The sequence below is a fragment of the Lynx rufus genome, unplaced genomic scaffold (assembly GCF_022079265.1).
Source record: "Lynx rufus isolate CCGP_SWC_20201006 ecotype Redwood Valley unplaced genomic scaffold, mLynRuf1.p SCAF_11, whole genome shotgun sequence".
Lineage (NCBI taxonomy): Eukaryota > Metazoa > Chordata > Mammalia > Carnivora > Felidae > Lynx > Lynx rufus.
Window position 1 is genome coordinate 35674582 of NW_025814825.1, and position 13171 is coordinate 35687752.

The following is a 13171-nucleotide window of genomic DNA, read 5'->3' on the forward strand; positions in this document are numbered from 1 at the left end:
TTGTTTACCCAGGGAAACAGAGAGATAAGGTTGTAGCTATAAGCCAGTATTTCTCAACCTTAGCTGTAAATTAGAAGTATTTGAATAGCAGTGTAAAGGCTCCTCCTCCAGAGATATTGCCTTAATTCATCTTGGGTGGTGCCCAGACATCAGCATTTTTAAAACTTCCTAAATGTTGCTAACATGCAGCTAAGTTTGAAAAACACTGCTCCAAGAGTATGTGGGTGGTAATGGTGGTAATTTAACATGATAGAAGTTAAAGCATGTTTGAAAACTTTTTGGAAATCCAGTACACAAGAAAAAGATTGAGGATTGAAGAACTGTATGAGGAGTTTTGAGACCTTTTGTTTGAGGCCTTCGTACTTGAGTACAATTGTAGCAAAATAATATTATGGGATAATAGGACCATATTAACTGTTCAATAATGAAGGGAGGATCATACAGGTAGAATATGACAAATTGTATTTTGAGAACTTCTGTGAAAGATTTTCTTAGAAAATATAAGAATCTAATTATACTCATAGTTTTTCATATTTTAACGGTTAATTAATATTTTATAGCAGAGTTTAAGAATATCCTTTTTCATGATAATAGTTTCACCTGATTTATAGGAATGTACCAGGAATGTACCATAAATTTTATTTATGCCTACAGATGTAATAATATAGTATCAAAAGTTTTTAATGTCAGGGTGCTGACAGCCAGGCTGCTGGCTGGCTTAGTTGGAAGAGCATGTGACTGTTAATCTCTGGGTCGTGAGTTCAAGCCCCACGTAGGGTGTAGAGATTATTTAAATAAGTAAAACTTTAAAAATTTGTAAGATGGCATAAGATATTACTTATCAGATAAGACAGAAACTTTTACCATTCAAAGTGGAAAACATAATCACTAACCACTAACAAGAATGACTAATGTAATTTATTATGGAATATATATTATTATAGACAAAATTACAAAATATAAATGTGTTTAAATTTTGAGGTCTTTATTGGGAAAACAGTAGGGTTCTATGGGATAGCTATTATGATTCATAAAACTTTTGCTGCTATTGACCAAGGGAGAGGAAGGAGATGTACTAAATAAACCATTTAGAAAAATTGGAGTTTAAAATACTATAATTTCATAATTTCATAGAGGGAGAAATAGAGAATAGCCAGAAAGGAGTAAGTTAACAAGTGAGTTACGAAAGCTTTGAAAAGTTAGAAAGTTAGGAAAGTAAGAAAAAGAAAAAAGTTGAAACAAGATTGTGATTAGACTCTCTCAGCTAACCTCACTTTATCATCATATATGTCCTTATGTCTAGGTATCTCCTATATTAACTTAAATTTCCTTTATTGAGGTGAAAATTTATGTAAAATAAAGCTATTTAAAAATGTGCAGTTCAGGGACACCTGGGTGGCTCAGTCAGTTGAGTATCAGGTCATGATCTTCAGCTCAGGTCATGATCTCCTGGTTTGTGTGTTCAAGCCCTGCATGCATTGGGCTTTGTGCTGATAGCTCAGAGCCTGGAGCCTGCTTCAGATTCTGTGTCTCCCTCTCTCTCTGTTCCTCCTCTGCTCACACTCTCTCAAAAAATAAACATTAAAAATAAAAAAAAAATGTTCAACTCAGTGCTATTTAGAACATTTGCAGTGTCATGCAACCACTACCTGTTTCTAGTTACAAAACATTTTCATCACCCTATATCCATTAGGTAGTCTGTCCCTATTCCTTTCCTCCCCCTCCACTCCCCAGTCATTGTCAATCACCAATCTGTTTTCTTTCTCTATGGATTTACCTATTCTGGATAGTTCATACAAATGAAATTATACAATATGGATCTTTTGTGTCTGGTTTCTTCAACTTAGCGTAAAGTTTTTGAGATTTCATCTATTTTGTATCATGTATCCATACTTCATTTCTTCTTATGGCCAAATAATAGTCCCTCATGTAAATATCACATTTTGTTTATTCATTCCTCTGTTGATGGACATTTGGGCTATTTCTGTCTTTTAGTTTTTATGAATCGTGCTGCTATGAATATCTATGTATAAGTGTTGCATGAAAATCTATTTTCACTTCTTTTGTGGTATATATCTAGGAATGGAATTACTGGGTCATATGGTAATTCAGTGTTTAACTTTATGGGGGAACCACCAAACATTTCCATACCAGCCATATCATTTACATTTCTACTAGCAAAGTTTGAGGATTCTACTTTTTCCACATCCTCTACAACAATTACATTCTACTTTTTTGAATATAGCCATTCTAGTCTGAGTGCTGTGCCATTGTGGGTTTTTTTTTTTTTTTTTAGAGTTTATTTATTTTGAGAGAGACATAGAGAGTAACCAGGGAGGGGCAGAGAGAGGGGGGACAGAGGATCTGAAGCAGGTTCCTCCATGACAGCAGTGACCCCAATGCGGGTCTCGAACCCGTGAACTGTGAAATGATGACTCTCATTATCTGATGCTCAACCAACTGAGCCACCCAGGCACCCCTTAATAATTTTTAAAGTCATTGTGCTTTTGAATTTTTTTTTAATGTTTATTTATTTTTGAGAGAGACAGAGACAGAATGTGAGTGGGTTAGGGGCAGAGAGGGAGACAGAGAATCCAAAGCAGGCTCCAGGCTATGAGCTGTCAGCACAGAGCCCGATGCGGGGTTCGAACCCATGAGCTGTGAGCTCATGACCTGAGCCGAAGTCGGATGCTCAACCGACTGAGCCACCCAGGTGCCCCAAGTCATTGTGGTTTTGATTTACATTTCCCTATTGACTAATGATATTGAGCATTACTTCATATGCATATTAATAGCTATTAGCATATCTTCTTTGGAGAAATGTCTGTTCAAGTCCTTTACCCACTTTTATTTTTACTCAAAAAAAATATTTATTTTGAGAGAGAGAGAGAGTGCATAGGGAAGGGGCAGAGAGAGAGGGAGAGAGAGAATACCAAGCAGGCTCCATGCTGTCAGTGCAGAGCCTGAGTCGGGGCTTGATCCCAGTAACTGTGAGGTCATGACCTGAGCCAAAATCAAGAATCTGAGGCTTAACCAACTGAGCCACCAAGGTGCCCCCTTTTACCCTCTTTTAAATTGGGTTGTCTCATTGAGTTGTAGTTCTTTATATATTCTGGACACTAGATTTTTATCAGATATATGATTTACAAATATTTTCTCTTTCTGTATTAATTTTTCCAACTGTGTCCTAGAAGTAAGTTCTTCTGAAAGATCTTGACAATAAATACATTACTAACTATGCCTTTGCCACTTAGTCCTTCCTTAAGGCCTTCAAATATACTCATTATAAAAGACACCTGATGTTTCTTAAACTGGTTGCTGGGTACAAGGGTGTCCATTTTATTTACGTATTTTACTACTACTCATATATAGGTTATACTCTCTCTCATATAAAGAAAAATATAAAGGCTTGACAATGCTGCTTCCTGTCATTACTACCCCATTCTCCTATTTCTGTCCTCTCTGTTCATTGACATACTTCTAGAATGAGTTGTCAATATTTTCCCCTTCATTTTATCTACAGCTAGTTCCTCTTTAATCCTTTGCAAAACAACTGTGTTGCCCATCTTGAAATAATGACACCTTTGAGCCTCTGCCCCACCTCCATCTTCATTCTTTCTTCCTAGGCCATGTCACTAATGACTCACCTTGTTGCAATATACAGATGACTCTTCAACCCGTGTCTCCAAACCCAAGCCCTTAACCCAAGTTTTAGAATTCTATCCTGGATATTCCCGGCCTTTTACTTTACCAGATATATTTCCCCTATTAATCAAGTTTTTTTCCCCCCAATCCAAATCCCCATGTTTTCAAACCACATTAGTTTCAGTCTCAAGAGTTTTGTAGTAATTGCTGGTTCCTCCCTCTTCAATCCCTCCTTATAGCTGATCAGTTATCATGTCTTGTGACTTCTAAACGCCATCATTTCCACTCAGTGGCTATCACTCCATTTTAATCCATTATCACAGGGTGCTGGAATTATTTCAATAGCCACTCTGTGCCCGACTCCATTTCCTCTCTCCTTGAGTGATACTGGAAGTCTTTAAGAAAAGCCATATGATGTAACATGGTGCTAGATAAGAAAGGTAACTTAATATTATGGAAGATGAAGTGGAGAGGGGAGAAGGGAGGGTGAAGCGCTGAAGCCCTAAATTATAGCAACGGCGATAGAGAAGATGCATGAAAAAGCGTAAAGTCGACTGAACAAGTGGAGCTGGGAGGGCTTACATCTAATATCCTGTATTCTACTCCCATAAATTAAGTACGTCAAGTGAATTTTTGTTAAGCGAGTCAAACCCGTGCCTCTGTAAGAATTGTCACGCTCGGAGAGAGCCAACCAGCCTCCACCATCCAGATGGCGGATCCCAGATTGGCCGCCAGAGTGTCAGGGAGTGGGCCTCTCTAGCTACTGTCTCTATGGTTCGCAGAATATCCAGTTCGGGGGTTTGACCGGGCCGGCGTTAGTGCGTGCGCGAGCTCTGGCGCGTGCCCGCTCTCCCGCAACTGCCAGAAGCCCGGGGTGGGAGGGGTGGGTCTGGGAACGTTGCGGCGGCGGCCGCCGCGGCCCCAGCCCCCAGGGCTATTCCCGGGCCGAGTTTGCGCCGGGGACTCTTCCGTCGTCTCCTCAGGCGGCGCTCACCCAGCCCTAGATGGTGGGTCCAGAGGATGCAGGAGCCTGTTCGGGAAGAAACCCCAAGTTGCTCCCGCTGCCGGCGCCGGAGCCCGTGGGCCAGGACAGGAAGATGATCCGGGCCACGGGCGGCTTCGGCGGAGGCGTCGGCGCTGTGGAGCTGCCGGTGGAGGAGGAGGAGGAAGAGGAGAAGGAGACGCCGCCTCAGCAGCTCCTTCGGCGCTACCTCGCGGCGGCCGGGGGACAGCTGGAGCCGGGGCTGTGCTACTGTCCACTTCCCGCTGGCCAACCCCGCGCGCCGCCGCCCCCGGCAGCCCCGCGCTCGGACGCCTGCCCGCGGGACTCAGGCTCCAAGCACCGAGGCGCGGCGGCGGCGGATGCCCGTGCGCCGCGGCACAGAGGCATGACCAACGGGGATTCGGGCTTTCTGCCGGGCCAGGACTGTCGCGACCTGGAGGAGCCTCGAGAGCTGGCCCGCGCGGGCGGCCGGGACCCGCGCCACCGCCGCCTTCCCCCGGAGGGGCCTGGCGACGAGGGCGCGGACGGTGAGGGCAGTCCGTCCGACTGGGCCGCGCCACTCGAGCACCCGCTGCGGAGCTGCTGCCTGGCGGCGGCGGACGCCGACAAGTCCCAGGGTGCGAGCAGCGGCTCGGGAGGCAGCCCGGCCAGCGACAGCAGCAGTAGCGAGGACTTGGAGCGGCCGGGAGCCGGCGCTGAGGGTCCACAGGGGGGCTCGTTGGCCGCCGCCTCCGCCGAGAGGACTAGCTCGGGCGCGGAGCCGCGCCCCGGCGTCTCGGACGTTCACGTGAACTCTCGGAACACGTTCGAGGTGAGCCGCGACCACCTGCCCCCAGCCGGGCCGCCGGTGCCCGCGCCCGCCGCGGAGCAGGGCGCCGCGGGGACCTCGGCCCGGGCTCGACGGAGCGGCGGTTTCGCCGACTTCTTCGCCAGGTACAGCGCAGGCTGCGCCGGGGCTCGGGGAGGGTTAGGGGTCGCGACGGGGACCGGGGCCAGGGCGGAGGTCGAGGCCAGGAACTGGCCGAGAACGGCTTGGGGGCCGTCTCCGCGCGGGCTCTTGCTGGCGTCAGGACTTAGCTTTGATTTGTCACCGGCAAAGAGGAACTGGGTCTGCATTGTGTTGTGTGTAGGAGAAGTTGCCAACTTTGTGGGGAGCGAATCTCTCTCCCTGTGGGCTGGAGGCTATACCTGTTGTTGACACCTGGTTTCCGTGTATTCAGGCCTTGCCAGCGTGCTAAAGCCATAGCTGCAGTTTTGCTTCCTTCGGATAAGCAGACAACCTGCTCTGTTCTCGGTGCATTTTTACTGTACTACGAGGAGTAGGGTTGGGGAGTGGGGGTGAGCGCGGCGGTCTGTGTGTGCGGGTGTGGTTGTGAAAGAGAAAGGGAAGTCATTCTGCAGAGATGTCTAGTTGCGTGGAGTCTAAACCCATTCAACTAGCTTGGGGATTCCTGAAATTAGAAGTGGTTATGTTTCATAGTGTTTAACTATTCGTTTTAATGGCCTTTATTAAAATGCAGTCAGTTTGGAATTTAGAATTTGATTCCAGCCCTTAAAAAGCCAAATGGCTATGGCGCTTTATCTAGAAAATCCCTCTTCTCTACTGCCAGATAGGCCTACGCTTTTTTTCAGCAACCTTTTAGTTTTTGATGCTACTGTATTTGTGTTTTGACCTGCTATTCTTGAAATTGAGATATGGTGCTGGACATTGCAGATTTCAGAATAGGGCTTTGATAGGGATAAATAGTAAGAAATTACTCATCCTATTGCTCATTAACGAAATAGCAATTTTCCTGGAGTCAGATCTTGATATGCTTTTTTCCCCCCTTAATCTCTAGGCAAATAGGAAAGCATTCCCAACTTGTAAACTCTTCCAGAGTTCTCCTGTGTTTTTGTTTCCTTTTCAGGGATCTTGATAGGAGTGAAAGAAACAAATTATACAGCTCAAGTTTTAGAGGATTATACAATTAGTGTGCATATTTGTAGACACAGGCACAATCTTCTCATTGTAATATTTTTTTCTACTTTATTATCCCTTATTTTTCCTGCTTATATAAATTCACAAATAATTTATAGCTTTTAAATCAAGATTGGGAAATCGTAATTTGTGTTACTCATAGGATAAAATATATAGTAGTGAGATCTATGTTTGTGGGTATAGTTGCAAAAACATACTTAAAGCTTATAGTGGCAGTATTCTAAAAGCTCTCAAGGTGAACTAAGTTTATGCATTTGTGAACTTGTGTGGCCTTTGGGTGGTTTAGTGGTCATGTTTTGATGCCAGGCAGTTTTAGACTTGGAAGGGGCTTTGGAGATCACTAATTGAACCAGTATACCCAGAGTGCCTGCTTTGTGCCACCACTGGGAATAGAGATAATTTGGACACTGGTCCCTTACGTGGTGGTGGAGGGCAGGCTACTAGGGATTAAGTTTGAAGACAAATATGTATATATACATCGCAATTTATGAATAATAGAGCAAATTTATTATAATAGGCTTTTTCATATTAACAGTAGGCAGGAATTTTGATATAATTAAAATTTTTCTTTAATCAGTTCATAGGACTTCACTAATAGTACTTCAGTTAATAAAGCTAATTGACATTCACGTAGCCACATTACTCATGTGCATCAGAGCACTGAATTTGAGTCAAAACAGGTACCATGAAGTTAATTTCTTTAAGCTCCAGGCTTGCTATCTATCTATCTATCTATCTATCTATCTATCTATCTATTTTGAGAGTGAGCTGAGGAGGGGCAGAGAGAGAAGGAGAGAGAATCCCAGGCAGGCTTTGTGCCATCACTGCACAGCCAGACGAGGAGCTCCAACTCAAAAACGGTAAGATCTTGACCCCAGCCGAAGTCAAGAGTCGGATGCTTAACAGACTGAGCCACCCAGGCGCCCCTAAGTCTCGGTTTTCTTAATTGAAATCTGAATGTCAAGATTCTAGATGTCATTACTTCTTTGTATAACATTCTTGGAAAAGGGCACAGTCACATTTAACCAAAACCTTAACTGAATTCTGAACACCCTAAAGGCAGAGACTATGATACTTTCTGAACCTACAATATCTAGCAGTGGTATGAAGAACTTTGCTCAAGTTGTGTTGAATTGGAAACTTTTATGGACTCTTTGTCTATTATTCTCTAGGTAATTTTGAAGAGATCTTCTATTCCTGGGCAGAATTATCAGAAATTTCCCTTGCCCTGACAACCTAAGAGGTTTTTTTTTTTACCCCCTTCGTGTGTATAATTGTCATTCTTAACTCAGAAGCTCTAGATAAGGGCTCCCTTTGGAGATATCTTGTTCTTGGATGTACTCTTGTTCTTGGGGGCAACCCCTACTGCAACTTCATTTTTTTGATGAGGAAGCGCACTATCTACATAAGATGGTTTCGTTAGCTCATGGCAGAGATGGAATTAGAAGCCAAGATTCCTGATTTTCAGACCAGGTTTACATTTGATCATAATTTGTATTCACCTGTGGCTTTTTTTTCCTCTCTCACCTGATTGTCCTCCATCTTTTCCTTCTTTCCACTTCCTCTCTTTTCTTGGCAAAAATCTGTCATAAATACTTTTAAGGAATAGTTTCACGTTTGCTTTAAGTAAAGAGGGGAGTATTTTACAGCAGCATATCCATTACTACAGAGTTATCTTAAAGTTTTCTAAATTGACAGAAGCTTCATTGAGTAGAGTAGAAATTATGTAGGAGCTAAAGGAATTTGGTCCAAGGTGAGACTGCTCTATCCTCATCTCCTGCTTTTTCTCCCCTCCCTTCCCTTCCAGGTGAGGTGAGTTGTATTTCAGTCCCTGTTGGGAACTTGCCTCAGCTTCACATGGGCATCTCTCTGTGAATTGTGACTTGACTATGGGAGCCCCACAAGTAATATTCCCTCAGATCCTTGGCCTTTTCCTGTCCGTAAATGTTTTAAAATGTTAGGTGACTACCACTATCTCTACTATCACCAACTTAGCAGTGAGAAGGAGATGAAAACTTCAAAAAATCTCATTTCCAGGTTAGCCTTCATTCTTCGAGGATCTCTTCATTACTCTTTTAAAAATAAATTTATTTTATGGGTCCTTCAGGCAAATTCATGTCTTTTTTTTTTTTTTTCAAGCTAGAATGGTTTATTTTTCAGGTAGATACAACCCTTTATAGATGTATTTTTTAAGCCATTTAATTCTCTTGCGTTTTCTTCAGATTGGCACAGTTATGGTTATTTAGAAACACACAGGTATCTGTGTCTCCAGGTAGTGCTGAGATATATATATATATATATTTTTTTTTTTTCACAAAGTCTTCATGTGAATTGTGAGAATTTGGTGGCCTTAAAGGGCATAGCTAATATTGAGAAGTATTGAAGACTCTTTCCTTCTTTTTAAAAAGAAAGTTGACTTTATAGATTATGAAACCTGCAGATCCATGTAGCTTTTTCTAGAATTATTGACTTCTGAAACTTACTAAATGTTGTGGCAAAAAACTTTTCACAAAACTCTTTTTATTACACTTAGGCTGCACTTGATCTTAGCCAAAAGGCCGAGAAGCGATCACACTTAGGCTGAATAGTGAATACGAAAGGCTTTTTTAGTGATTTCTTTTTGTATCTTTACAAACTCCATTCTCCACGATATGAAAATTATTCAGAATATATATTTTTGTTAAATATGATATTGAGAATTTTAAATTCCTACAATTACAATTTTTCTTTACTTAACGTTCTCAGAAACAACAAGATGTACCACATTCATTTTTCACCTAGAATTTACACTCTTTGGCAAAATCATAATTCACCTAATTAACATAATTCACAAGCCATCATAGATTTCTGTCAGGTAGGACTCTCTTATTTGTTGCACGGTGTGTATTCCTCCCAGCCGACTAAAATAAAAACTACAGTGGGGCGCCTGGGTGGCTCAGTCAGTTAAGCGTCCGACTTCGGCTCAGGTCATCATCTTGCAGTCCCGTGAGTTCAAGCCCCGCGTCGGGCTCTGTGCTGACTGCTCAGAGCCTGGAGCCTGTTTCAGATTCTGTGTCTCCCTCTCTCTCTGACCGTCCCCCATTCATGCTCTGTCTCTCTCTGTCTTGAAAATAAACGTTAAAAAAAATTTTTTTTAATAAAATAAAATAAAATCTACAGTTTCAAAACCTATTTCTCAAAAAAACTAATTCAACATTTTAACAAAGAGGCAAAATACCAAACTTCTGATAAGTTTTAAAAGATTTTTATAGCTCCCTAAATCAAGCTTTTCTTTTCTTTTCCTTTTTCTTTTCTAATGTTTGTTTACTTTTTTTTTTTTAATTTTTTTTTTTCAACGTTTATTTATTTTTGGGACAGAGAGAAACAGAGCATGAACGGGGGAGGGGCAGAGAGAGAGGGAGACACAGAATGGGAAACAGGCTCCAGGCTCTGAGCCATCAGCCCAGAGCCTGACGCGGGGCTCGAACTCACGGACCGCGAGATCGTGACCTGGCTGAAGTCGGACACTTAACCGACTGCGCCACCCAGGCGCCCCTGTTTACTTATTTTGAGAAAGAAAGAGTGCCTGCAAGCCAGGAGCAGGAGAAGGGCAGAAAGAGAGAGGGAAAGAGAATCCCAAGCAGGCTCCACACCCAGTGCTGAGCTGGTTAATGGGCTCAATCTCACAACTGAGATCATGACCAGAACCAAAATCAAGGGTCGGGACTCTTAACTGACTGAGCTACCCAGGAGGTCCAGCATTTCTTTAATATAGGTGTGGTGTAATTCTGTGTAAGGAGAATGAAGGAATATCTGGATCTAAATATTACATTTTTGTTACTACACAGAGATTATAAAAGTAAACATGAAAATAATCACTTCTGTGTCTGTAATGAAACTCCTTTGGACATTGCTTATATGTTAATATAAGTAAAATGTTTGAAATTTTTAGGAAAGCTGAAAAGAATATGTAATTAATTGCTCTAGAATAAAAATAAGAGTCTTTTAAGATTTTAGAGTGTCATGAAGCAACCAATTATATTAGACTTAGGAGCTAATGGTTCAGGAGTGTTTTTATTTGTTTCCTGTGTCTGATACCCAGCCCCTCAACTCCGTCAACTCCCCTCCCCCTCTCTAAACACAAAGCACTAAATCACTGGAAATCCAGCTCTGGTTTTCAAGGATTTTACCTTAGAAATTCATGGTTTTAAGGTGGATGCTTGAAAATGTGGTAATCTGAATATAAATCAGGTATAAAATAGTGGGAAACTACAATTTTTATGAGACTAAGGTAATTTTAAGTACTCAAATATTATTTTGAAATGTGAGATTAAATCAACATTTTTTTTTTTATTTTATTTTTGGGACAGAGAGAGACAGAGCATGAACGGGGGAGGGGCAGAGAGAGAGGGAGACACAGAATCGGAAACAGGCTCCAGGCTCTGAGCCATCAGCCCAGAGCCTGACGCGGGGCTCGAACCCACGGACCGCGAGATCGTGACCTGGCTGAAGTCGGAGGCTTAACCGACTGCGCCACCCAGGCGCCCCTAAATCAACATTTTTAACACAATATCCCAATAACAAAGCAGATTATTACTCTTTGGTAGAAATTTTATGAACTATTAAAAATGGGCATAGAGATTTACTTTATTTTTAAAATACTTTTTATTTTAGACTAGTGTTAGATTTACAGAAAAGTTGCAAAGATAGCACAGGGAGTTCTGGTATACTCCTCACCCAGTTCCCCTTTTGTTAACATCACATTGTGGTACATTTTTCACAACTAAGAAACCAACATTTGTGTATTACTATTAATTAAACTTACATGTCATTCAGCATAGAGATACTGACTAAAAGATTTTTATTTGGTGCATAGTTGTGTTTTACTGTATAATAAACCTTTAAATTCAAAGGGACTTCAGGGATCACTTCATTCATCACTTAATATCCTACATAAAATCAACAGTGCTGTTATCAGAGAAATCTTTTATTTGCTAGATATCACCTAGTAGGGTGGTATTAATTTAATATTGGAAATGAGTTAGGCATGGTAGTGAGTTGTTCTTTCAGGGGGGTCCTAGAGCATTGATTTTTTAAGCTTTCAGTTCAAACTATTTGGGGCCTGGGGCACCTGGGTGGCTCAGTTGGTTAAGCGTCCAACTTCTGCTCAGGTCATGATCTTACAGCTCATGAGTTCAAGCCCCACATCGGGCTCTGTGCTGACAGCTCAGAACCTGGAGCCTGCTTCAGATTCTTTGTCTCCCTCTCTCTCTGCCCCTTCCCACTCATGCTCTGTCTCTCTGTCTTAAAAATAAATAAAACATCAAACTATTTGGGGCAGTATTTACAAGATTTAACAACCAGTACCTACCTATGTGCCTCTAGAAAAATATGAAATCATATTTTAATTCTACATAATTTCATATTTGTCCAAAATTATTTTTTTGTGTATTTTCTTTTCTAATTCTGTAAATATTCCTGTGACCTTTTAAGGAATTTTTTATTTTACAATTTTATTTTACAATTATTTGCCCACAGTGAATTAATAAAAGAATCAGAACTAGACCAAAGATCTGATTCCTAGGATTTGAAGCTAATGTGCCAATTTCTGTGAATCATGAGAAGTTTATGAACAAAAACATAGCTTTTGGTGTAGTGAAAATACTATTTGAGAGATAAGAAACTTGGTTTTTGTCCTGGGTAGCTTTTGCCATTAAATAATTGTGTGACCTTGGGCAAAATAATTCTAGATTTTTTTCCTTATAATTTCTTTGGAGTAGGAGAGAGAATAGGGTAATGAAGTAAATTCTAGTTAATCAGCATATTGGAATTTGAGACCTTAACTTCCTGACCATGAGTTATGTCTCAAAGGTTGCCAGTGTTCTACTTGGGCAAACTAATAGCTTAATGAATAATTCCTAACTTTTGTTATACTTCAAAATTACCTGAAAACACATTTAAAAAAATTGGATTCTCCAGAATCCACAACCCCTACCTTGTCAGATTCAGAGGACTTGCTTTTTGGCAGATGGCATATACAAACTACAGGATAGTGTAGTGATAAAAAATGCTGGTTCTGGAATTAGATCGCCTTGGTTTGAATTAGTTTACCTAGCTATATAATTCTGAACAAGTTACTTGACCCCTCTGGACCTTCGCCAAGTCATCCATAAAGTAAAGATAATGGTGATACCTACCTCATGAGATTGTCCATGAGATAATGTTCTAAGTGCCTTGTACTTGTTGTGTGGTATAGGGGGAAGGTTCAGATGTTGTTACTTAAACTTCATCAAGACAGCCACAGTCCCTTCCCCAGCTTCATCACTGAAATCCATTGGTAGAAAGAAGGAAGGAAGGAAGGAAGGAAGGAAGGAAGGAAGGAAGGAGGGAGGAAGAAAGAAATGAATGGATTTTTTTGTGTACTACCTGAAGAAACATTACACAATTTGTGTAGTAGATTTTTAAACATAATTTGTATTTGGTATTGGATTGGTGTTAAAATGGACTGTAATGTAATAATCTAAAATTTTCAGAAGGCTTGAAGCTTTGACTAAAAAGCAAATCTG

The 13171-nt window shown here is 41.4% G+C and overlaps 1 protein-coding gene across 1 annotated transcript in view; it reads left to right on the forward strand.

Annotated features, from left to right (window-relative positions):
- Nucleotides 1-4560: 4560 nt before the first annotated feature.
- TBC1D12 (TBC1 domain family member 12) overlaps nucleotides 4561-13171 on the forward strand; it is a 102327-nt gene continuing 93716 nt past the window's right edge. Inside the window, exon 1 of the mRNA XM_047073195.1 lies at nucleotides 4561-5581. Coding sequence (XP_046929151.1) covers nucleotides 4650-5581 — 932 coding nt within the window. The 5' untranslated portion in view covers nucleotides 4561-4649. The remainder of the gene's footprint in view (nucleotides 5582-13171) is intronic.